This window comes from Lampetra planeri, chromosome 8 (assembly GCF_965212315.1).
Source record: "Lampetra planeri chromosome 8, kcLamPlan1.2.h2, whole genome shotgun sequence".
NCBI lineage: Eukaryota > Metazoa > Chordata > Hyperoartia > Petromyzontiformes > Petromyzontidae > Lampetra > Lampetra planeri.
In genome coordinates, this window is record NC_136114.1 from 15986924 (window position 1) to 16011559 (window position 24636).

A 24636-nucleotide genomic window follows, 5' to 3' on the forward strand; every position below is an offset into this window, starting at 1 on the left:
CCCGTGCTCTCTGTTTGCAATTTTATTTTCGATCCGCATATTTCATTTACGATCACGAAATACCTAATTTGGTATGTATGTTGACCGTCTTTCGCACCATACACATACAACCGTGCTAATCGTAGGTGCGAAAGTGACTGAATATTGTGCGTGATATAAGGTAAAATTATCATAAAATCGGGGATAGGGTTCGTGTTGGGGTTCGTGCTAGTAATAGGGATCCTTGGAGATAGTAGTCACATGGATAGGGTTAATGGTGGTGTTGGTTAGCGATCAGAGTTGTGGCTAGGGGTAAGATTGGGGACAGAGATGGTGTTGGGCCTCTTGCTGGGCTGCTATGGGTGAGAGGAGAAGGGCTTGGCGCTCCATCGCCAACACAAACTCACTCCCAGGATTGCATCCGTACAGACTGCACCCCCCACCCTTCTGATCTGGGAATCGCGGCGATATGCTCCATCTGCCGCCCAACCCCCCTTCCTCCTTCCGACTCCACGCATTGCCCCGATACCCCCCGCAGTGTCAGTCATGCAATGTCACCAGCCTTAATTAAAGGTTTATTGTACAGCGTCCCTGACATACAACACATAACCGAATTGACGTAGCAAAGTTGACATCAGTTTAAAACGAAAAGTTCCGTGTAACATTCTAAATTCCTGACAAGTGTAACCGCGACAGCACTCTTAGTTAAAGACAGCGACACATCGTGCCCGATGCGCCCCCCCCCCTCCCTTGATGAAGTGACGCGTGAGATGAGGTGACCCGTGGCTCTGTCCACACGCAGACAGGCTCGGTCAGCGATCGCATCATTGCGTTGTCAACGTCAATGAGCCCGAGTTCACCTTTGCCAACATATCTTGCCCAACCAAAGCAGCCTGGCGGGCGGGGATTAGTGGGGGTGGACGCAGGGTGAGGTAGAACAGCGGTGGCCGCATTTGGGCCACCCTAGAAGCCAGGCTCCTTGAGCAGCAGTGGCCACGGGTCGGCGTGGAACCGTGTCCAGCCTTACTTCGACCCCCGGTGCAAACCAAGACCTAGAAAGGGAGGCTAGCCCGAGGTCTGCGACGAGAACAAGGGCCAGACTTGCTGGATTCACAATTGAATATTTTGGGTCAGATCCAACGATTGTGATATCAATGTGTGTCGTACACCCTCCTCCAATCGACTGCCAAATAAAGTTGTCACGTGAACAAACGCACCTATTTTTATTACTTCAGTGCACTGGTGTATTGAAGAACAATCCACAACGCTGAACATTGTTGTGAATAAAATTATTAAATGTTGAGGACCTGCTCTTCAATACAAATTGCCACGTTTAATAATAATTTACACTTGTAAAGAACCTTACACCCTGAGGTGACAAGGTGTTGTATGGAGCATAAACATAAATAACTTAACAAATAGTGAAAACATAATAAAAGCCATGCATGTTCGTTATGAGAACACCCCATGGGTGAAAATACATGATTTTTTGTGAAGTGAAAATGCCTTTGAGAAATAAGACTTAAATAAAGAGGGACTCGGCAGACTGAATATCTCATAGAAGTTAATTTCACAGCCGAAGGGGCCACATGAGATAAGGCCGGGACGCCCATTGTCTGGTGGCTATGTCGGGTGAAGAAGGATGTACGACACAAATGGACATTGTACCCCCGTGATCTGACTCAACGAATCAATCATAACATTGGGTGTGAAAGTCTACGTGTTAAACAGATCTGCAAGAGTTAAAATACTTGCTAGAGTTAAAATACCTGCTAGAGTTAAAATACCTGCTAGAGTTCAACAGACCTGCTAGAGTTAAGGAGCAAGAGCATGGACTCATCTTTTTAGAGGTAAGGAGATGGCTAAGCTTGTTAATATATGCAAGGTTATCGGTCACTCGGTTTTTTCTGTACAATTCCATCGTGTCTTTGTTATTGCTTTTTAGCCACGACAGTCAGTGGTTAAGTGACATTTCAGCAACACCAGTTATATTGTATAGGTTTTTTTTTTTTAATTATGAGAGAAAACCGGGAAACCTGGAGAAAACCCATGCAGGACATGGGGGGAGCATACAAACTGCACACAGAAAGGCAGCCAAGTGGGGAATCAACCCCAGGTCCATTCTGTGAGGCGCCAGTGTCACTCGTGCACCACGCGGCTGCCCAGGGTAAGTTGCACCACACTTGTCCGTTCACGTTCAGACGCTCCCATTTCCATGTTGCAGTCTATTGTAGTTACAAGGCATATGTTACACAAATTTAAGAAATTTCATAATTAAACCTCTCGCATTTAAGACATTTTTTACAGTAAACTAAGGTTGACTAAACTGCATTAAAATTATCACAAAAGAAAGCCTCATGCCGTGTGTGCTAACAGCCAGCATGAGGCTCACACACATGCACTCTGGAGTGGTCATCCTGTAAGGAGCTCTAAGACTTTATCTTTCCAGTTGCTGCCTCACGGCTATGTACTTTATTACGCTCGTAACACAATCGGGAATGAGTACGATACAAGATCCTGACATTGGGAAAAAATATTAAAACCAGCTGCCTCTGCATGCCGCATAAATAACACGTAACTCGAGTGAGGAATTCATATTACTGGACCGTGCCACCTGCATAAACCGCGACGCACGAGACAATCCGCTGGACAAGTTGAGACAGGAAAGCGCATGTTGGTGGCCACATTTCCAGAGGCCAGAAGCTGCCGGATGGGTTCGCAGGCAAGAGTGGCCCCATCACCATCAGCGTTGCTTGGCCATATACTCCGAGCACGCTGTGCCCCTGGGTCCCTGAGCGACGATAACCCGAGATAAAAACAGGGACCTCGTGCCGAACGCGGACGCCAAATCATAGCTGGACGCCCCCTCACAGGAGGCACACAGATGCTGCCCTACTTGTAAAAACGGATGTTTGTTCGTAAAGGATTATCGTCATTGTAATACATCTATTAAATAAGGGTCAGCGGGAAACCGCCAGTGCGGCACTGCCGCTAAGGGTGAGGGCCACTGTCTGCCAGAGACGCGCGGCGCCACCTGCGCCAGGGCCCTGGGCCGTGCAGGGCCTGCGGCCTCTGCCTGGCTTTGCATAGAGACCCGTGGGCGCTATTTGTTCTCCCCAGTAACGATAGCACAAGGACACACACATTCAAGAGTCCCTTTTGACAAAGATGCCCATGTAAGGCTTTGCTTCCTTCTTGAGAATCTACCCAAACTCAAATATGTAATATTTAAATATCTTAAGAGGTTGGCGTGGTGACAGCTGTTAAAATTACAAAATGCCCAGCTACAGCTTCACGCTGTGATAGCGATGGTCAAGGCCTTTGCTGGGTGCCGCTGGTAATGGCAGCACAAAACCCCGTCGCCCCAACACCACTTATTGCTTAAATATGATGATACAATGATCCTGAGATGTGTCGAGCACGAGTCCTGTCTATGAGTCTGCGTCGAAGTGCAGGGGCTACTGGGCTGCTGCATCTTGGGAGGACACCGACATCATCAATGCAACGGATGTGGTTTCAATGGACCGTTGACAACTACAGTGACAACTCTTCTCTTGTCGTACGCTACTGAACGGTGTCCACACAGCCAAATGCTCGGGTAGTTTACCACAGACTAGACTAGCATTGCATTACTGCCACATGGGCAAAATATCAATGGCAATTGGCCGGTAAAAATGCCCTTAATCAACCACTCGAGGGGCTATTTCACCTCGAGATGCACGGTTCATGGAACATTGGACCAACACGAGATACCTGCAGAAATTGTAGCAGAGCATCGAGGAAAAATGACAGTGGCGTGACCTCGAATTCACTCTATGCACAGTCAGAATTTTCCTGAGAATACAAGGAATTTTGGGGCACGCAGCAGAGGGAGTGAGTGAGAGGTGCTGCGGGGAGACACCATATCCAGGACAAACTAGCGTGAGCTTCTGTCTTCTCATAGCCTCCGGTGCTGCTTCGTGGAGTCTTCCCTTGCAGATCTTGCCCAGTTAACAACCCTGCCCCGTGTACTCCAGTGTTGTCGCAGCCGCTTTGGGCCACTCCTCACCGCTCACCATTAGGGCTGTGGAACAAGTCATAACAAACACTTCCATGACAACGAATATGCAGGCTCATGTATCAAAGTCACACAAATTTCAGGAACCTGCATAAAATGCGGTGACATGGACGAGCGGTAGCACACTCGCCGCATGTTGCAGAGGTTTGAATCTGGCAGGTCACCTTGGTTAACATGGCAGACAAATTATCCATTAAATGTTAAAGATCACGTGATATCTTTCGAAAAAGCGTAGGCCATTGTGTGCTGGCGTAATGGTCCAAATAAAAAAATGACACAGCAAATTTCTTAATTGGTGGAAAATAGCAAGCATCGCCCCCTACTGCAAAAACTTTTTGAGTCCCTCCTGAAAAAGTGTTGAGACAGAGAGGCTTTCTAGGGTAAACAAATCTGAATAATAAGAACGGTTGAGACGAGGGCGAGACGAGGGCGAGACGCGGCATCGCCGCATGCATTGACTTCAGCAACTTGGCAGAGGGTAACTCAAGAGAGAGACTGCATGAGGGTTGTGAAAAAAAAGTCATTACTGGTAACCGCATGACAAAAACAGTAAAAAAAACAATTATCTACTCAGTTTATTAGGGGTTTGAGCCAGCTGGCCAGGATTGGGCCAAAACTTAATTTACTTTTCATCCAGGTAACTAGAGAACACAAACTTAAGTATTTCTAACCCTAACATTAAAACTAACAATGACGCGTAACACTTGACCATGTTACCACGTGCCGTCTGCTTCTACTCACAATGGACAATGTTAAAGACTCCATGATGTTATTCAGTCGAGTTAGACCATTGTGTGTCCTGCGAATTAACGTTCTCAATTGGGATCACACAGGAGCAATCATCGCCCCCTCCCTATTGGCAGCACACTAATGCCCCCAGGTTACTCCTGCAAACGAGACTTGCCACATATCTCCTAACAAACAACAATACAGAGCTTTCTTCAATCCACTCCGACGATGTCCACCCAGTGGTATAAATGGGTACCACCACAGTTAGTCCAATGGGCACGTCACGTGCAGTGGGCTCATGTGTGGATACTCCCACTTCTTCCAAAACGTCTGGTCAAGTGTGGAAAAGTAGATCAATTGCCCTTTAGAGTTCACATAAGTGAGCGAACAATTGCATGGCTGCACCATTACCTTTTAGGGGCGTTCATCACTCGCATTCCACTGGAAACAATCGCCAGTTTCTGACTTTTGGAAACGGTAATCGATTTTGAAAACAGTTACCAATTTAACGGTTATCGGTTTAGCAGTTACAACTGAACAACCACAGAGTGTGCATGTGAAAGAAGCAGCAGACCTGAGCGGTGGGGGCCGCGCCGCGAGCCACAGGCCCCATGGAGCCACCAACCGCCCGCTCCACCTCTCTGTGCAGCAGTCTGGGGCAGGCACACAAAGACAAAAATCCCCCATATAGTCTACATAGGCTGTTGAAGCAAGTGCTGTTAGTGAGCACTTATGAAAACCGGCACGGCACAGAGGGGGCACCAAATACTTAATTGAGGCTGAGTCGACCTAGGGGAGGCCCAGGACCTGTTCAGATAATCGTCACATTGGTGTTGGCTGTGAGAGGGAATCGAACTCTCGTTGTCTGGTTCATAGCAAAGGACAATAACCATTACATTACAGCTCCTCACACATAGACACAAATATCCCCCATATAGCCTTAACAAAGTATTGGGGCAAATGCTGTTATAGCAAGCACCTATAAAGCCTGAAACAGCACGCGAGAGGGTGTCTAGCACCACGCTTGGTCGCCTTTGTCTCCCTCGTGGAGATTCTTTAGACATCGCACCGGATACTCATTTGAAGTTGAGTCAACCTAGGGGAGGCCCAGGACTGGTTCAAGTATTCGTCACCGATGTTGGCCAGGAGCGGAAATGGGTTCGTCGGTTTCGTAGCGCAGCGCGCTAACCGCTATCCCCGATACACTCATACTGCTAGACGACCGCCCCCCACACGCACACAGGCACTCGCTGACGCACATGCGTATACAAAAATAAAGATCCCCCATCTGGGGAGTTGTTTGGCAGGGTCAGAACCACAGACGACTCACCCCTGGTCGTGCTTGCTGTGCCTGACCGGGCTGTGCCCTGGCAGCTGTTGCTGCTGCTGCTGCATGAGCATGCGGAGGTGATGGCCCATGCGCCCGTCCGCTTGCTCCAATGCGCCCACTCGCCCCGTGGGCTGCCCGTATGAGACGGGGATCCGCGGCAAGCCCGGCTGGCCAGGCCCCACGTGGGGGGGGGGGTTCAGCATGCCGTAGTGCGGGCCCGGCATTCCGGATGCCCCGCCGGCCACGTGCAAACTGGGATGGTGGGGGTGGTGGGACGGGTGGGCGTGGAGGTGGCCGTACGGCGGGCTCCCGTAGAACTGCGGCGGTGCGGGCCCCCGTTGAGGCGGGTGCTGGTGAGGCGAAGGCCCGGGCTGGCGGTGAGCCGCCGTGTGGCGAGGGCGGCCGAGGGCCACCTGCTTGTTGGCCGCCACAACGGCAGGCCCATACGCGATGGCCGAGACGCCGGCCTGGGCTGTGGCAGCCGCCATGGCCCTCTGCCAGCGTGTGTGTGCCGCGTGGCTGTCCAGGTCCAGGATCTGCTTGGGGCTGTCGGGCCGCTCGTCATCCTCCGCGGCCACGCCGCCGCCATCCAAGCCGGCGTTCTCCCCGCGGCTTTTGTCAAACTCTGGCCCCTTGTCACCGACTCCCCTCTCCTGTGCCGGATGCTTGCTGGAGTCCAGTCTCACGGCGGAGGCCATAGCGGAGGACAGGGGGTAGGAGAGCAAGGGGTCAGCCTCCCTGTTGATGGCAAGGGGCATCCTGTTCCCCAGATCCCCATGCGCTTCTATGGGGGGCGCGTGCTGGCTCAGGTACCCAAGGGGGTGGGCAGAGGCGAGGCTCACGGGGGGGGGGGGCGGGCCCGGTCTGCGCTGGGCGGTGCTGCTCGTACAGGTAAAAGGGGTGGCGTGACATCTGCCCCAGGAGGTGCTGCTGGTACTGCACTTGTTGGTACTGCACCGGACTCATCCTATAGCCGTGGCCGATGCCATGCTGCAGGCCGTAGGCAGTGCCGTAGGACACCGCCGGCTGGCTGCTGGCCGGAGAGATGGCGTTCACAGTGCTGGCGGCGTGTCGTGTGTCGGAGAACATGTGCAGCACGGAGTTCCGGGCGGTGGCAACATCGCCGGCGCCCGTTCTCGTCTGACCTGCCGCAACCGTGTCCTTCGACCTCTCTTGGCTTCTGACTCCGCTGTGTGCGGCCGAAGCACCGGCCTTGCCGTTGATGTCACCCCAGCCCCTCCCGTCCGCGCAGTCTCCGCTTTCCTTCTGCTTGAACATTACGTCAGCGGTGCGAGGCTCCGGCCGCTGGTACTCGTCCTTCCCGGACAACCTGGCCTTCCTCTCTGCTTTGAGTCTTTCTCTGTCACTGCGCTCCTCTCTCTTCGCCTCCTTCTTACCATCCCCCTCTCTCCCAGAGCCTGCTAGCTCCGACTCGACAGCCTTGTGCTTTCCGGCTTTGTCTCGCTTGCGCTGCCTGACTTTCTGCTGCGAGGGCCCAATGTTAGGAGAGCTTTGGGTTGTCTCGACGGCATGGAGCATCGATGACGTTGGCGGCGGCTGTGGAGCGAGGCTGCTTTTTTCCTTGCCAGCATCCTCCCCATCACCAAGGCCTGGGCTGAAGCCACCACCTGTAAATCAACACAATTGTGCATTTCTGAATCTCAACAGAACCGAGCTCCGAGCAAATGGTCACCGCCTTCAAAGAAAAACAGCTTTAAGCAGACTGACAGGGATTTTAAAAAGTACGGTAAAGCAAACATCAAAGCTAATTTAGTCTAATTTAATTTGATTTGTTACATGGCTGATCCCGTTTCGGCAGGTGCCCGGTTACTTTAGAAGTGAGATCCGTGGTCAGTGACCACAGCAGCAGTGAAAAAAACGAAAACTTCAAAATTGCAGAGAACGAGTACAGGGTCCTAAAGGAATATTGCACAACTCACAAATGAGGTAACAGTTATAAATGAAATACACGAGAATCGAACATTACAGCACACACGTATGGGGGCAAGCGGTGCCAGAAAAAGTTAGATGCAGGTGCAAGGAATCTCTGTGTTTCGGTTTAATATGAAAATAAAGAGGGGCAGTGAAGGAAGGGAACCAAGCTGTCGATGGGTGACAAAGGTATTCCAGAAATTAAAGTAGCAATGCAGAAAGACTTTTTACCAAAGTTTTAGCAAAGGGTACTTTTAGTGGGAATGAGGCACTACTGAAGCTATGTGACAGAGTTCGAGGAACTAAGTGGTCCTTCAGGGAATTGGCGAATTTGTTTAAGAAGCAATTTAGGATGAACACAGCCCAGAGGGAGAGCGAGTAGCTTCACATCTGAAAGGTTGCACATTCAAATCCTGATTGGGGGTTGACTCAACCCATCATCATCCCTCCAGGGTCGAGAAAATAGCAACCACTTTTTATGGTGAACCTGAACTTTTCGCACCATAGGTGCAGGGTAAGGACAAAAAACTAAATAAAAACTACACACACAAATAAATGAGTTTTCAATTGAGATTTTAAAGTGCATAGGTGTAGTGGCTTCCTAATAGCAGACGTCCACAGTGGTTGTCCTATGGATATACTCGTCCCTGTCATGGAAATGTGTAATTTTCACCTTGGCTCTGGGCTGAAAATTAGATCACTTTGACTGTAAATTGGTAGTTTAAACAATAAATCAGCGATGTTATTGCACATTTGCCTGGTTAATCTTTCCCTGGTGGCTTCCCCGTTTGAGACCGATCGCACTGTCACTCACCTCCAGGCACCCCTGAGGCACCAAGGCTTGGCACGCGAGGAGAAGCCTCCGCCACCGTGGATGCGAGCTGCGGGGGTGGTTTCAGACATTCAAGCAGAAGACTTCTCACGCCCTGGCTGCCTATTGGGTTTGCCGAAGAGACTTTGAGCCAGGAGCCACTTGAGAAATGGGCGGTAGGCAGCTCCCTGGAGGGCACATTTGACGAATGGGTAATGGCCGTGACGTGTGGCTTAGGGCATGGGGATTCCGGGGGATTCCTGCCATGGGACTGATCGAGAATGCTGTTGTCGCACGTTGTGGACTCGAGGAAGGCCTCCGAGCTGTCGGCACGTGGTTTCGCTTCAGCGGATATCCCCGAGTAGTTGCTGCCGGATGCAGCTTGCAGGAACGGCGGCACTCCATGGAGGAATGGCTTCGGGCTGGAGGCCCCTGGGGGTCGCTGCGTAGCGGAGGGGACCGTTGACGGAGAGAGCGGCGGATACGGCGCCAGCTCCAGCCTGCCCGGAACAGGCGGCGACCGTTCGCTCTCCAAGATGGAGGGTGCTGCCGCGGGCCGGAAGGGCGGTGGGTGCAGCGGCGCTCTCTGTGTCTCGTCATGGCTCATGACCGACGATGTTGTCTGTAGCGAAGGCCACTTCCTGTTGGGCCACGGTGGTTCCTCCGAAGGTGCTCGCTGCTGACACCGAGGGCCCTCTGAGCCACTGCCCTCCGCTCCCAATCGTCCCTTGTGCTGATGCAGGTGGCCGTCGACCCCCTCTCTCCTGTTTACTTCTGTGGCAGCTTTTCCAGAATCAGTCGGTTCATCTTCACCACCGGGTTTTGGTTTTGGCAGCACAGGTGTGGACTCTTGCATCTGCGGCCGCTCGGCCGCGGTCGGCTTCCCAGCATCACAGGCAGGCATGGTGGGCTGCGAGGGCCCCTCTGGAGGGGTTCTGGCACTGCCAGGGTCCACCGCTGCAGGGGGCACAGGAAGGCTGTGGCCAACCCGCCGCTCGGGTGTGCGGGGGCTGTCTCTGAAGCCAAAGGAGCGCCACACCGAGCGGAGGGAGGAATTAGAGGATGGGAGGGCGGGAATGTGGTCGGCCTGTGGGGCACGAAGGCTGGGTGGGGAGGTGACAGGCTTTTGGGCTGGAGGGTTGGGACCCAAAGACGATGGCGCCCCTCTGGGTACTTTTGCATAGGCGGCTGCCAGGGAGTGCAGACCGTGAAGCCCAGTGCTGGGAAATCCATTTGTGTGATGGGAATGCTGTTGAATACACAGACACAAACACACGCCATATGGTGACACGAACATCTGTACAGCTATTCATATTGCAAGTACTCCACGTGTGTCGCTAATAACTCGGCCATAAGCAAGAATAATTTTATTTAACTCGGATTACAGGGCTGCAAGGTGGCGCAGTGGTGACGACACTGGTGCCTCACAGTAAGCAGTTCCTGGACTAGCTTTTTATAAGTTCCCCCGCTGTTCTGCATGGCTTCCTCCGTATTCTCTGCTTTCCTACCATAGCTAACAAAACCACACAATAAAAAACTAAACTATTAAAAACTAAATTTCGATTTAAAGCTTTCGTGACTGCAGGGATTCGTCTTCTTGGTTCTTTCGGTAAAGTCATGTAGAAGGGAAATAATAAAATAATAATAAAATATACAAAATTTATTTTATTAAAAACTAATTATATTTGACCAGTTTCGGCTCACTGAGCTCTATATAGCTCTTTTTCAGAAGCGACCTGGCCACAAATGACAGCTCAACAAATTGGCTCATGTGGAAATGTATAGCAGCCAAATACGCTATACGCATGTTTCTAAATGTGCGACCATGGGGAGAACATGCAAACTCCAAATATACAGGCGTCAGGGTTGGGATAGATCCCACAAACCTCCTGTATACCGGGCAAGGTAGTTCATGTCTCGCCACCGTAGCGCCCCAATGTAATTGGTGTTGGCCAAACATAGTAATGCTGAAAAATTCCCTACATATTAGTAAATTGAGATTACAAACAGAAGCAACATCGCCCCCGACTGCAAAAACGTATCAAAACCCTCTTGAAAAAGTCTTAGAGACTTATTGAGGCTTTCCCGGTTACACACGCATAATAATGATAAGTATTAACTATTTAACTGTGACGCTTGGTGTCTGTATTCCCTGTGAGATGTGCATGGCACACGTGCTGCACCACAGCGCTGCTGGTGCCCCGATGAGCAACAGCGGGAACTGGCGCCTTACCGGGCCTTGTGGCAGGTGGAGGGCAGAATCGGAGCTCGCGCCGGGGGAAGTGGGCAAGGGGAGGGGCCGAGGCCCTGGCGCCGCTGGCTGCTGCATCACAAACGGTGGGGTTAGATCCCAGACGGTGGGGTTAGATCACAGAGGACACAGCTGGGGTTTCCTGCTATTACGCTCCGTTTACCCAGGAGAGCCTCGCTTTCGAGTCTCAAGACACTTTTTCACGAGGGTCCTGTCACGTTTTGCAGTAGGGGGTGGTGTTGCTGCTGTGTGTAATCCAAATTGAGTAATTTCCAGATGTTTACGTTTTTGGGATATTTGGCCAAGACCAGTTACATTCATTATTAGATTTTTTTAGCTATGAGAAGAAATCGGAGAATGCGGAGGAAGGAAACCCATGCAGAGCAGGGGAAGAGAACAAACTCCATGGAGAAAGCCGCCCCAGTCAGGAATTGAACCGCACCTCCAATTTTTTCCCACACCTCTGATTAGCACGGTTGGCTATGTACGGTGCGAAAGAAGTTCAATATACATACAAGCACAGGCGCTACCACCGTGCCACCGCTCATGGCAGAAAGAGTGTGGGTCCCACCTGTCTGGAGAGCGAGTAGTAGGGGTTGCGGGGTCGCGCAGCGTTCACTTCCTCCGCACCAACGCCATCCGCCAGCGGCTGCTTCTGTCCACAAAACATCTACACGTGTACTCGCGTGTACTCACGTTCACACGGCATTGTGTGCTCATGCTCACAGCTGTGGTGCACACGTATGTTTACACGGGAACGCTGAGGGACGCAGGGGCTGTGGTGGTCTGATTGAGGAACCCACGGGCTGTAGGGTCTCACCTTCACTGGGGTAGGTGTCCACTCGGAGGGGAGGGTGGGGGAAGCCCCGCGGTGCAGCTCGGCCGTGCTCTGCTCCCTGCCTGGCGACGAGACATCCCCGTGCTCCACAGACGCTTCCCTCTCGCGCTTGACAGGCTCGGCCCTTGCCTCCTCCTCCTCCTCTTCCTCCTCCGACTCGGATGCCGATCGCGACTCCGACTCAGAGCCGCGCGTGTCTTCGCTGCTGGAGTTGAGGGCATCCCTTTCGCGCTTCGTGTGGGCACGTGGCCGCTCCGTCCCATACGCGCCTCTCCCGTGTCCGTCACGCGAAGGCGCCGCACGGGTCCAGCGCCTCGCGCACTCCTCCGACTCGTCGCCGCGCCCCCCGGCGCCGTCGCTGTCGCGGTGCGGGCCGGAGGGAGGCCCCTCGCCATCCCAACTGGAGTCGGAGCTTTCAGAGTCCTCCTCCCTCCTGGCGGCGACGGTCCTGCGGCCCCTCCCACGGGCCCCGCGCACGCCGCCGCGACCCCTCCTGCCGCCCCTTTTGTTGCGGTGACCCACGGGTCCCCTCAGGGCCTCGTCTGCACTCTCCCCGCTCTCTCCGGGGAAGTGCTTCGTCATGGCGCGGTCGAATACGCTCTCAAGGCTCTCGGCCATCTGTGTGTACTCTGCACTCGCCAGCCACCCACAGCACAGCACAGCACGCGGCCTCCATCACGCATCGCTCAAGTACAAATATGTATCCAGCTCGGAGAAAATGTATAACACCGGATGTACGCATCCCCACAGACTAAAAATGTCCGATTTTCCTGAACCCCATTTCCACTACCCCCATACCTTCCACCCTTAACAAATTTCACCCCCCCATCCCCTCTGACTTAGATAATTACAGCAACAGATAGATGGCACTCTCTGGGTGATCCGGGTAGGAGGCAAAGGGGAGTTGGTCGGTACCACCTGAGGTGGCAAATGCTATCAGTATCCACCATGGGCAGAAGCTTAGGGTACATGCAGTCCGTTTCACACTGCACACTTCCTATTTATTTTAATATTCCGCAAACGTTTTCCATCAAAGTCTATACGCCATGGTATCCATATAATAACATTTTTTTATCTTTAAAAGCTAACAGTAGCCTTGCCATCATACATATTTGCGTTCTACAGATAACATTCTTCACAAAAATCAATGTTATGATGTGCCATCCTGGGTGGTACCAATAACTAAGCTTAAATGACCATTGCTCCCCGCCTCATCCTGTCACCCCCTTGAATGTGTGGCACCCGTACCGCTGATCTCGCCGTTGTACTGACGGCAGTTCTCAAACATGAGCTTCACGTCAGCGACCAACTCCTCCTTGCACTGGTACCGCTGGGCGCTCAGGTTGCGCTCGATCCTCGCCAGGTCCATGGGGCTCTGCACGGCACACGTAAAACAGAGTCACAGAAACACCAGAGCGAATTGACCCCGTAATCTTCGTCACGGCTCGGCTCAGGCTTGGCTGTGGCTTCAGTGAGATGGCCCTAAGCTACCACACGTAACATGAGCCGGCTCGGAGCCTGGTCCCAATCGAACTCGGGATTTCCACGAGCCAAGTCTGAGCCTCTCACGCACCTGAGCCAAGCCGTGTCAGAGGCCGGGCCGATCCATAACTGCGAATACGGCCCTTTAGAGCGATTGGAGCTTGTAAGGCAACAGAGAATGCCAGTGATGGCAGCGGCAGCTACACCGCTCACCTTGATGATGTCGTAGTAGTGCGGAGCATAGGCCTCGTCCACGGCCTCCAGAAATGGCCATGCATCCTTGTGCGCCTTCACGGCCTCGAGCACTGAGCAATGAACAAATTCATCAGCAACCACTCCTTTGTCAAACAGTAGTATACAACGCACAGATTCAGCCAAATATGGAATCCTGTTGTCACGTCTGTGTGGAGCATCCAGTCCCTACATCGCTACACCTGATCGAGATCACCAGAGAGCAGCAGTCACAGGGTGGTTGATGATCCAGCACTCACTGATTGACTCTGGTCACTCGCTCACTGGTGATCAGTCCCGTCCTATTCACTCTTCTATCGCTACGCACATAAACTTAACCAGTCCTGGGCCTCCACTATGTCGACTCAGCATGCGCAAACATCGGCAGTAGGGAAACACAGGCGGTCGGGCGTGGTGCTTGCCACCCACCCTCTCGTGTATCATGCTAGCCTCTTACTCACAAACAGCACTTACCCCAAAAGTATGTTTAGCTACATGGGGGGATCTTTGTGCTCAGCAAAGGTGTTTTAAAAACACAAATGCACACGCTTGATGATCAAAATGTGTGAGAAATGCAAAATTCGTACCTTTAAACATAGATATGTATTCCTCATCCAGTTCAAACCTGCATGGCAAATCAAGAATAATAATAATTAACAATTTAATACAATCAGTGTTCACGTCATTCTTATAGCGCAAGGCAAAGGCGCTCATGTATTTCACAGACACAGTCGGCAGTAGCTTCGCAGCAGGAGGCAATGGTGCTGTGTGTGCGTAATCTCCATTGAGTAATTTGTGGGTACATTTTCAAATTTGACAAAACTTCGACTGAAACGCCAGCAACACAATGGCCTACTTCTCGTTTTGAATGATGTCAGGGGATGAGGAATGTCCATTGCGAAGCAGACGGTGCGTATTTTACAGTTAGTACATCCACAATATTTTCCAGGGCGGCCTCCGCATTTAACTCAGAAACATCTGCAGCAGGCAGCTAACGTGCTACCGCTGGGCCATGTCACTGCCCCAAACGCGTCTAAGCACCGCTGCGCTGTGACACGACCACACAGGATGTTAGTGCAGCTGTGCGGATGTTCGTGTGTACGTGTTAGTGTGCGAGACCCACGTGTCTCCTAAGGGATGTGGAGTGAGGGACACGGGTTGGGAGCCCGCGTCACCGAGTTCTGGAACTGGCTTCTGTCCCTGTGACTCCACAAGGAACTGCTCCTCTCGGCGGTGTTTATGGTGAGGCCGCCCTGCAACACAAGGCCACCGCGTGCGGTGAGCGAGCGCTCACCACGACTTGCACGTGGCACACAGCGCTACCAAAAAGCACCGACGCATAGCGCTTGACACAAAAGTGCATGACAAACAAGAGCACGATGCACGACGCGTGGCACACGGTGTGCGACACGTAGAGCTCAACGCACGGAACACGACAGGTTCGCGCGACGGACACCGGAGTGGCCGCGCCACATGTCAGTACCGTCCTTCTCCCTGCGGCGTCTCTCAGCTTTCCGAATGTCCCGCTCGGCGCGCCGCCGCTCTCGCTCCTTCTCCTGCTCCACCTCGCGGATGGCCAACAGTCGGTCCTGCACCCCCACAGATCCAGCAACACGCGGCGCACACATTTTCCCATTAAACACGCTTTGTATCGCTTTCTTACCACAGAGATATGAGGAAAAACAGGCGTGCTGGGTGAGACATTTGTGCAGGATGGGGAAGGGCTGATTGCTAAGACAGACTTAAGAGCAGATGGTTAAATATTGTCAGAAAATCTTGGTCTACTGTCGAGCAGCTGCAGGATCTATCGGAGGGGAGAAAGAGCTAGCGAGGTGTGGCAGCATCATTTTACCTTCGGCTATAATGACATCTTGATATTGTATCACTTTCATACCACGTAACGTGCGTCTATGCTCAGAGCATTTGGCATTAAGCGTGCATACGCATGCATGTGTGTATGTCTTTGGAGCGGTAGTATACCTGTTAGCACGCTGTGCTATGAACCTGGCGACCTGAATTAGATTCCCACTCGCAGCCAACACTAGTGACGATTATCTGAACTGGTCCTGGGCCTCCTCTAAGTCGACTCAGCCTCAAATTAGTATCTGGTACAGTGTGTAAACATCGCTACTAGGGAGATAAAGGCGGTCGAGCGTGGTGCTGGCCATCCACCCCATTGTGTACAGTGCCGAAAGTCTAAGGCTATTCGGGGGATCTTTGTTGTATAAGTGTGGGCGCACGTGCGCATGAACAATGTTTCTCTTGCCTCCTCCTCCTGCTGCACACGTTTGACGGTGAGACGGTCGGATGCACGGCGAGGAGTCATCTCCAGCAACTGCTTGTGCAGCGTCTTCTCCTGCGCTCGCGCACCGCAGCCAAACGTGCGTTACGGTGAAGGAGAGCAAAACACAATCGCACAGACACCACAAGAAAACCGCGAGGGATTCGCCCACAGAGAGCCACTGGCTGCCACCGCTCACTTTGTTCCCAACAATCCGGCTAGCCATTCGAGAGGCCCGCATGGCCCACCCCACCCCGGCTATCGCGCCGCACCCCACCCACAAGTTTGCGTACCTTCTCGGCGGCAGTGGCCGTCACGTGGGGAATGAGGGACCCGACCAGCGTACGGTAGAGGTGGCGCTCCTTGAAAGAGCGGCTGCGCTGCAAGGAATCAGCGAGCGCCTGCCACTCGGGGAGATACTCGCACACCAGGGACCAGGCACCAAGACGAGCCATGGGCACAGGTCCTGCACACGTGCACGCTGAGCAAATCATCTCTACGCAATGCAAAACCTGCCAATGAGCAGCAGTAAAATTCCCGGTGTCGTAAAAAAAATGTTAAGTTTAGTACTCTTGGTATTCGCGCCATTCTTATAGCCCAAGGATGTCGTGAAGACACTGCTATGTTTCACAGGCAGTATGCAGTAGTTTTACAGTATGGGGCAATGTTGTCATGTGTCTTCTAATTGGGGAATTTGCAGTAGACGTTTCAAATACAACAAATTTGGACCATTACACCACATTAGACGTAACAGGATTTTTCAACGGCCACGGTGACGAAGACGACACTTATTTTATAGTGAATACAACACATTGATAAATCAGGATGGCCCGCTGGGTTCGAACCGCAAACGAGTGCCTGCAGTGGCCAATGTAGCGAGGGTTCGTGTCACTTACCAGAGTTCTTCCGCTTGCGAGCGCGCGGTTTGGCTCTGGTCGTCTCCCTCCAGTCAGAGTGCTCCGAGTCGGCATCGCTCTCCAGGGGCGTGTCACTGCTTCACGCGCGCATGACAGCAGCTGATGACGCAAGCTCACCGATGCACAATTCAGGTTTATTTGTCTAACGATGCGAGAAGTAGAGAGAGACCAAGGCGAGTCTCTTATGTGCAAGAGTGACCGGCGTCACCAAAAATTACTAAAGCAATCGTATAAAACAAAAGTACAATGGAGCAAATGGAAATCAGTACATGAGCAACCAAATAGGAATCAGAGCAAAACAACCACGTTGCATAAAAAAAGTAACATAATGCGCAACCATTAATTATTACATTAAATCACTTTCCTGTAATTAGAATTGGCTTGGACATATTCCTTTTTTTTTAAAACACTCGTAGAATGTTTTTGTTACAGAACCACGGGAACAAATTCAGGGCGATTATTGCACTGGTATGTAAACAGACGAGGACACATGTCAAATACAATTACAAGTGAAGTTATCACACAGAATCGGCAGGTTAACACCCATCAAAATGTGCTTTATATGGAAGAGTAAACCAAGGACATTGATGCAATGGAATTAGCGCGCGAGTGTAATCCGCGACAACATGGCGTTATCCGGTGCACTGTCGCGCAGATGAAGAGCCCTGGGTGAGGCAGAGGGAGCGAGGACGAACCTCCAATCGCGGGCGCTGTGTGCGCCCTCTTGTTGCTCCCGGCTGGTGTCTGCCCGGGAGGCACCCCCTCGTCTCCCCCTCTTCCCATCACCTCTCCTGGTCTTCTTCTTTTCTCGCTGTTTTAATTTCCTGATCGGCAAAATAAATTTCGGTGATGCTCGCGCATTGAGTCTGTTATAAACCGGCAATGGCTCGCTCACGCCCCTGCGGGTAGCACGACCTCCCCCCACAAGAGCAAACTCTGGAGGACATTTGATCAGATGTATTCAAAGGGGTGGGAGTACCCACACTTTAACACACCACACGTGACCTGCCAATCAACGAGCTTTGTTGAACACATTTACACTGTTAGGTGGACACAGGCAGTGGAGGCGGGAAGAATGTAATAAATTTGCCCCATAGTTTCATCAGCCGACCAAAAGGAGATTAAATCAAATCGGCAACCTCTGGATTGAAAGTCCAGTTTGTTGGCCATTACACGGTGGCAGCTCCCCTCTAATAGACACGCAGCGTTTATATCGTTACGTGGGAGGTGCGTTTAAAACTGCTGGGACGTCCTCTTGTCTTCTCTGTGAGAAGTTTGTTACATTATGAGCAAATTATTGACGTATGTTGTTATAGTTGTTCTAGTTGGTATCTGGGGCAGAGAAACAAGAAATCGGACCTCACCTTGACCCCCTCTTTCCCGCCGGTCGGCCCACTTGCCGGCCTACACTCTTGCACTCGGACTGCCCTAAGTGCCGGCCCCGACGCTGGGCCCCTCGCTGGCCCCCTCGCCTGCCCCGCTTGCCCCGGCCGGCGGCCACAGGTTGCGGCGGCGGCGGTGGTGGCTCCTCCTTGTAAAGCCGCGTGCCGTAGAAGTACCAATAGAGAGCGCCGGTGGAGTCCTCACCAATCGGACAAAGACGAAGACTCTCGACCTCCCAACCCTGGGCGACACGCAAGCATGGAAATCAGCACCTCTCAGAGCTCCACCTCAGCCCGAGTCTCCCCATTCCATTTGTGAAGTTCACTAAAATAACTTGGATCTGTCCCGCCAATCCGCCAGTGCCTTCATCCTCACTATCCACACGGGCCCCACCGCTTACCTTGAGAACGTCGTAAACGTCGGCGGCGTCCAGCCGGTAATCGCATAGCCGCTGCAGCAGCGTGACACGCGTGAGCAAGGGTAGCTCCAGAAACACACGGTCCGCTCCGTCGGCGTCCAGGGGATTCTCCCGGCCCTCTTCCAGCTCCCAGCGATGCCGCACGATGTCGTGGAGGTAATAGCCATAATTTTCTCTCCTGCGCAGACAAGCGTGCGCACAAGCGTACATACACAGCAACATTGGTGAAGCAGACTTGAGAAGATATTTCTATGCTCCAAAGCCTTGCACGCCCGAATCTGCGCACGGCGCTCGCTAGCTGCCAAGCGCTTTCATCCGTGGCAAGGCGAACTCTTCTGGCAGAAGACTACGTGGCGATACGAAGCTGTGGTGGTGCGATGCTTGTTTGGCGAGGTGCACAGGCATGTACGACTCACGTGATGTCACGCCGTTGGTAGCAGCCCTGGAGCAGCGCGACCAGCAGCTCCTCCTCAAACTCCGTCTCGTTCCTCAGCAAAGCACCCTCCACATCCTGAGCGCACGTTTCCACCACGGGGTCACGTCAAGTTTAGTTTTTTAACCAAGCGGGAACTAAAGAGACAAGGACGGTCTCATTTGCATGAGCGACATTGGATAATTCACACCCGACTGTTATTCCACAATTGCCCCCAAATGAAAACAAGCCGTTCAAGTATGTAAGCGGTAACAAAAAAACTGGCAGCCAATAATCTTGCACACTCTTTAAGCTGTATACATCACTGCAGCAACGACCAGAAGTCAATGGCCTCTCCCGAGCCCCAGCTGCCGTTAAGGGTCACCCCTCCCCCACTCCCCACTGCCCCCGCGTCTTGGACATGGGGAGAAGGGGGAAGGGACGATGGCCCTGAAAACAAAACGGCCCGGCAGGAGGCGACACGGGGCCCGCATGCCGCAAAAGAACATCCCGACAAAAAAAAACTTGCGATTACAAGTGTTGTATTCGCACTGCCCCCATCTTGACAGACCAACTCCCCAATAAAAGTGGGAGAACGCTTCTGCAGGCCCCAAACAAATCTTTGTTCTGACAGCAATAAGGTCATGTTAACGGGCTCCTGCTGCTGCTCCCCTGGTTGTGGTGTCAGGCACAGACACAAGAGGCAAAGCTTCTGCCGCTTGCTGCCTGTGCTCTGCCCGAGGTTGGTCTGCTCCAGAGAGGCCATGCCCCCCCCCCTTCCTGGCGTCCTCGTCAAACGGGGGGCCTCCTGCATCCTTGAGACCCCCGCGAAGAAGACCACAGGCATGGTTGCGATGAGCAAAGACGGCCCCCCAAACAATAGGCTTATGTCATCAAGCGCCAGGCAGTGGAACGTGCCACGAGCATGGACACACAACCACAGACAACCACGAGCATGGACACAGAACCACAGACAACCACGAGCATGGACACAGAACCACAGACAACCACGAGCATGGACACACAACCACAGACAACCACGAGCATGGACACACAACCACAGACAACCACTAGCATGGACACACAACCACAGACAACCACGAGCATGGACACACAACCACAGACAACCACTAGCATGGACACACAACCACAGACAACCACGAGCATGGACACACAACCACAGACAACCACGAGCATGGACACACAACCACAGACAACCACGAGCATGGACACACAACCACAGACAACCACGAGCATGGACACACAACCACAGACAACCACGAGCATGGACACACAACCACAGACAACCACGAGCATGGACACACAACCACAGACAACCACTAGCATGGACACACAACCACAGACAACCACTAGCATGGACACACAACCACAGACAACCACTAGCATGGACACACAACCACAGACAACCACGAGCATGGACACACAACCACAGACAACCACTAGCATGGACACACAACCACAGACAACCACTAGCATGGACACACAACCACAGACAACCACTAGCATGGACACACAACCACAGACAACCACGAGCATGGACACACAACCACAGACAACCACTAGCATGGACACACAACCACACACAACCACTAGCATGGACACACAACCACAGACAACCACTAGCATGGACACACAACCACAGACAACCACTAGCATGGACACACAACCACAGACAACCACTAGCATGGACACACAACCACAGACAACCACGAGCATGGACACACAACCACAGACAACCACTAGCATGGACACACAACCACAGACAACCACTAGCATGGACACACAACCACAGACAACCACTAGCATGGACACACAACCACAGACAACCACGAGCATGGACACACAACCACAGACAACCACTAGCATGGACACACAACCACAGACAACCACTAGCATGGACACACAACCACAGACAACCACTAGCATGGACACACAACCACAGACAACCACTAGCATGGACACACAACCACAGACAACCACTAGCATGGACACACAACCACAGACAACCACTAGCATGGACACACAACCACAGACAACCACGAGCATGGACACACAACCACAGACAACCACTAGCATGGACACACAACCACAGACAACCACTAGCATGGACACACAACCACAGACAACCACTAGCATAGACACACAACCACAGACAACCACGAGCATGGACACACAACCACAGACAACCACTAGCATGGACACACAACCACAGACAACCACTAGCATGGACACACAACCACAGACAACCACTAGCATGGACACACAACCACAGACAACCACTAGCATGGACACACAACCACAGACAACCACGAGCATGGACACACAACCACTAGCATGGACACACAACCACAGACAACCACTAGCATGGACACACAACCACAGACAACCACGAGCATGGACACACAACCACAGACAACCACTAGCATGGACACACAACCACAGACAACCACTAGCATGGACACACAACCACAGACAACCACTAGCATGGACACACAACCACAGACAACCACGAGCATGGACACACAACCACAGACAACCACTAGCATGGACACACAACCACAGACAACCACTAGCATGGACACACAACCACAGACAACCACTAGCATGGACACACAACCACAGACAACCACTAGCATGGACACACAACCACAGACAACCACTAGCATGGACACACAACCACAGACAACCACTAGCATGGACACACAACCACAGACAACCACGAGCATGGACACACAACCACAGACAACCACTAGCATGGACACACAACCACAGACAACCACTAGCATGGACACACAACCACAGACAACCACTAGCATAGACACACAACCACAGACAACCACGAGCATGGACACACAACCACAGACAACCACTAGCATGGACACACAACCACAGACAACCACTAGCATGGACACACAACCACAGACAACCACTAGCATGGACACACAACCACAGACAACCACTAGCATGGACACACAACCACAGACAACCACGAGCATGGACACACAACCACTAGCATGGACACACAACCACAGACAACCACTAGCATGGACACACAACCACAGACAACCACTAGCATGGACACACAACCACAGACAACCACGAGCATGGACACACAACCACAGACAACCACTAGCATGGACACACAACCACAGACAACCACTAGCATGGACACACAACCACAGACAACCACTAGCATGGACACACAACCACAGACAACCACGAGCATGGACACACAACCACAGACAACCACGAGCATGGACACACAACCACAGACAACCACTAGCATGGACACACAACCACAGACAACCACTAGCATGGACACACAACCACAGACAACCACTAGCATGGACACACAACCACAGACAACCACTAGCATGGACACACAACCACAGACAACCACTAGCATGGACACACAACCACAGACAACCACTAGCATGGACACACAACCACAGACAACCACTAGCATGGACACACAACCACAGACAACCACTAGCATGGACACACAACCACAGACAACCACTAGCATGGACACACAACCACAGACAACCACTAGCATGGACACACAACCACAGACAACCACTAGCATGGACACACAACCACAGACAACCACTAGCATGGACACACAACCACAGACAACCACTAGCATGGACACACAACCACAGACAACCACGAGCACACGCATCATGGTGCGCCCCCCCCCCCCGTAGCTGGCAACTTCAGTGGCACACTCACCGATCCCCAATGCAAGTTAACGCTGCCACATACACTCATCCATCCACACACACACAAACTCATACAGTGTACACACGTATACACAGGCACACACACTCACAATCATATACTTAAACACTCATTCAGCACACACAGTCACACAGTACAAAATACACCCGTATAGCCTTAACAGACTATACGAGCAAGTGCTGTGAGCGAGGAGTACCTATGAAGGCCGGCACACGAGGGGGTGGGTGGCCAGAACCACGCCCGGCCGCCTTTGTCTCCCTAGTGGCAATGTTTATACACCACATCACGTACACGTTACTGTACACACACACGTGTACATCACACATACACAGCACAAAGACAAAGATCCCCCGTATAGCAATAACAGACTGTTGGGGCAAGTGCTTTTAGTACAGTACTCGCACATTACACACACAATGAGCACAACTCACACACTGGCACACGTGCCTACTGTATACGTACATACTCGCATATACATCACAATACACGTGTACAGTACACACACTACACACTCTCACATAACACACACAACTCACACACAACTCACACACCTCTCCCACACAGCACACACAGCTCACACAACTCACACGCAGCTTACACACAACTCACACACAGCTCACACACAGCTCTCACACAACTCACACAGCTCACACACAACTCACACAGCTCACACACAGCTCACTCACATAACACACAAGCTCACACACAATACACGTTACACAGCTCACACACAACTCAACACTCGCACGCATCCACAGGCCGGCAGCAGGCTGCGACGTGACCTGCACAGGCCTTGCATGGAGGGCAGCAACCGTGACCCTCGGGGGGGCCCCAGTGACCAACCACCCCGACGCGGTCCACGCGGACCCCCAGACCCTCTCGTGGGGAGGCCATTGAACAGAATGCGAGATGTAGTAACATCATCCCCTGTACATCAATGTCCTGTGGCTTCTCGCGCCGGGGCAGCATGGAGCGAAGCCTGCGCCCTGGGCCCGCGGAGTTGAGGGCAGGGTCCCCTGGACCCCGAGGTCCCAGGCTCTAGGGGGTCCACGCTGCGTTGGGGCCCCGGGGGTCCCGCTTTGTTCCCGCGTCGTCGCCTCGCCAGGCGCGGGGACCCCAGACCCAGCCGCGCGAACAATGGCCCCGCCGCTCGGAGGCACGGGACCTTGTCGGCGAACCCGCCGGATCCGACCCCGGGGCCTCCACGAGGACCCCGTGGGGCCCCGCTAAGAGGGTCGCTCGTTGAGGGGCCCATCTCGCACCTCGATGGCCGCGGCTGGGAGTGCGAAGGCGTCGCGGAACATCCAGCAGAAGTGCGCGATGGCCGGTAGCTGCCAGCGAGACCGGAGCTGGGCCAGGGAACCCTCCTCCTCCTCGTCGCCGCCGCCGCCGCAGCCGCCAGACATCGCGGCCCCGAGGGCCTCGCTCCCTGCTCGTGGGTCCTCCTGGATCGGGCCGCTCGGCCTCAGCGCGGCCTCAGCGCGGCGCGGATACGCGGGGTGCGGGGGGCGGCCTCATGGCGGAGCGCGGGGCGGGGCGAGACGTGGGGGGGAGGGGGAGGAGACACGGGGAGGAGGAGGAGACACGGGGGGGGGGCAGGAGACACGGGGGGGGGGGAGGAGACACGGTGGGGGGAGGAGACACGGGGGGGAGGGAGGAGACACGGGGGGGGGGAGGAGACACGGGGGGGAGGGTGAGACACGGGGGGGGGCAGGAGACACGGGGGGGGGGGAGGAGACACGGTGGGGGGAGGAGACACGGGGGGGAGGGAGGAGACACGGGGGGGGGAGGAGACACGGGGGGGAGGGGGAGACACGGGGGGG

General features: G+C 53.1%; 1 protein-coding gene and 1 long non-coding RNA gene across 7 annotated transcripts; both read right to left on the bottom strand.

The window, feature by feature from the left end:
• Window positions 1–541: 541 nt before the first annotated feature.
• On the bottom strand, window positions 542–5333 carry LOC144720430 (uncharacterized). Its single transcript, XR_013585759.1, has 2 exons — window positions 1749–5333; window positions 542–1712 (listed from the first exon to the last, which is right to left on the bottom strand). It is a non-coding gene; the product is annotated as an uncharacterized LOC144720430 (long non-coding RNA).
• Window positions 5334–6703: 1370 nt separating this feature from the next.
• Window positions 6704–24363, bottom strand: CECR2 (CECR2 histone acetyl-lysine reader). Of its 6 annotated transcripts, none has more exons than XM_078597217.1 (18): window positions 24076–24363; window positions 19056–19150; window positions 18622–18817; window positions 18203–18462; window positions 17534–17662; window positions 16818–16912; window positions 16215–16387; window positions 15907–15996; window positions 15124–15229; window positions 14764–14893; window positions 14228–14265; window positions 13623–13714; window positions 13176–13302; window positions 11910–12556; window positions 11661–11759; window positions 11072–11161; window positions 8842–10087; window positions 6704–7723 (listed from the first exon to the last, which is right to left on the bottom strand). In XM_078597217.1, exons 1-18 carry the CDS (start codon window positions 24217–24219, stop codon window positions 6825–6827), a joined length of 4656 nt encoding a protein of 1551 aa, XP_078453343.1. In that variant the 5' UTR covers window positions 24220–24363; the 3' UTR covers window positions 6704–6824. The 6 variants fall into 6 exon arrangements, with proteins under 6 accessions (XP_078453343.1, XP_078453346.1, XP_078453347.1 ...); XM_078597220.1 differs by having other exon boundaries at window positions 11661–11741; window positions 16818–16915; XM_078597221.1 differs by having other exon boundaries at window positions 11072–11158; window positions 11661–11744; window positions 16818–16915.
• Between the last annotated feature and the right edge of the window lie 273 nt (window positions 24364–24636).

What these genes read in the sequence shown, in the direction of transcription:
- CECR2 (XM_078597216.1), bottom strand. Translation starts at nt 24,219, where the DNA reads ATGTCTGGCGGCTGCGGCGGCGGCGGCGACGAGGAGGAGGAGGGTTCC. An exon ending in TCCCAGCCGCGGCCATCGAG is followed by an intron (nt 19,151 to 24,075) that starts GTGCGAGATGGG and finishes ACGTGCGCTCAG; the next exon opens with GATGTGGAGGGTGCTTTGCT. An exon ending in ACTACTCGCTCTCCAGACAG is followed by an intron (nt 11,162 to 11,660) that starts GTGGGACCCACA and finishes TTTGTGATGCAG; the next exon opens with CAGCCAGCGGCGCCAGGGCC.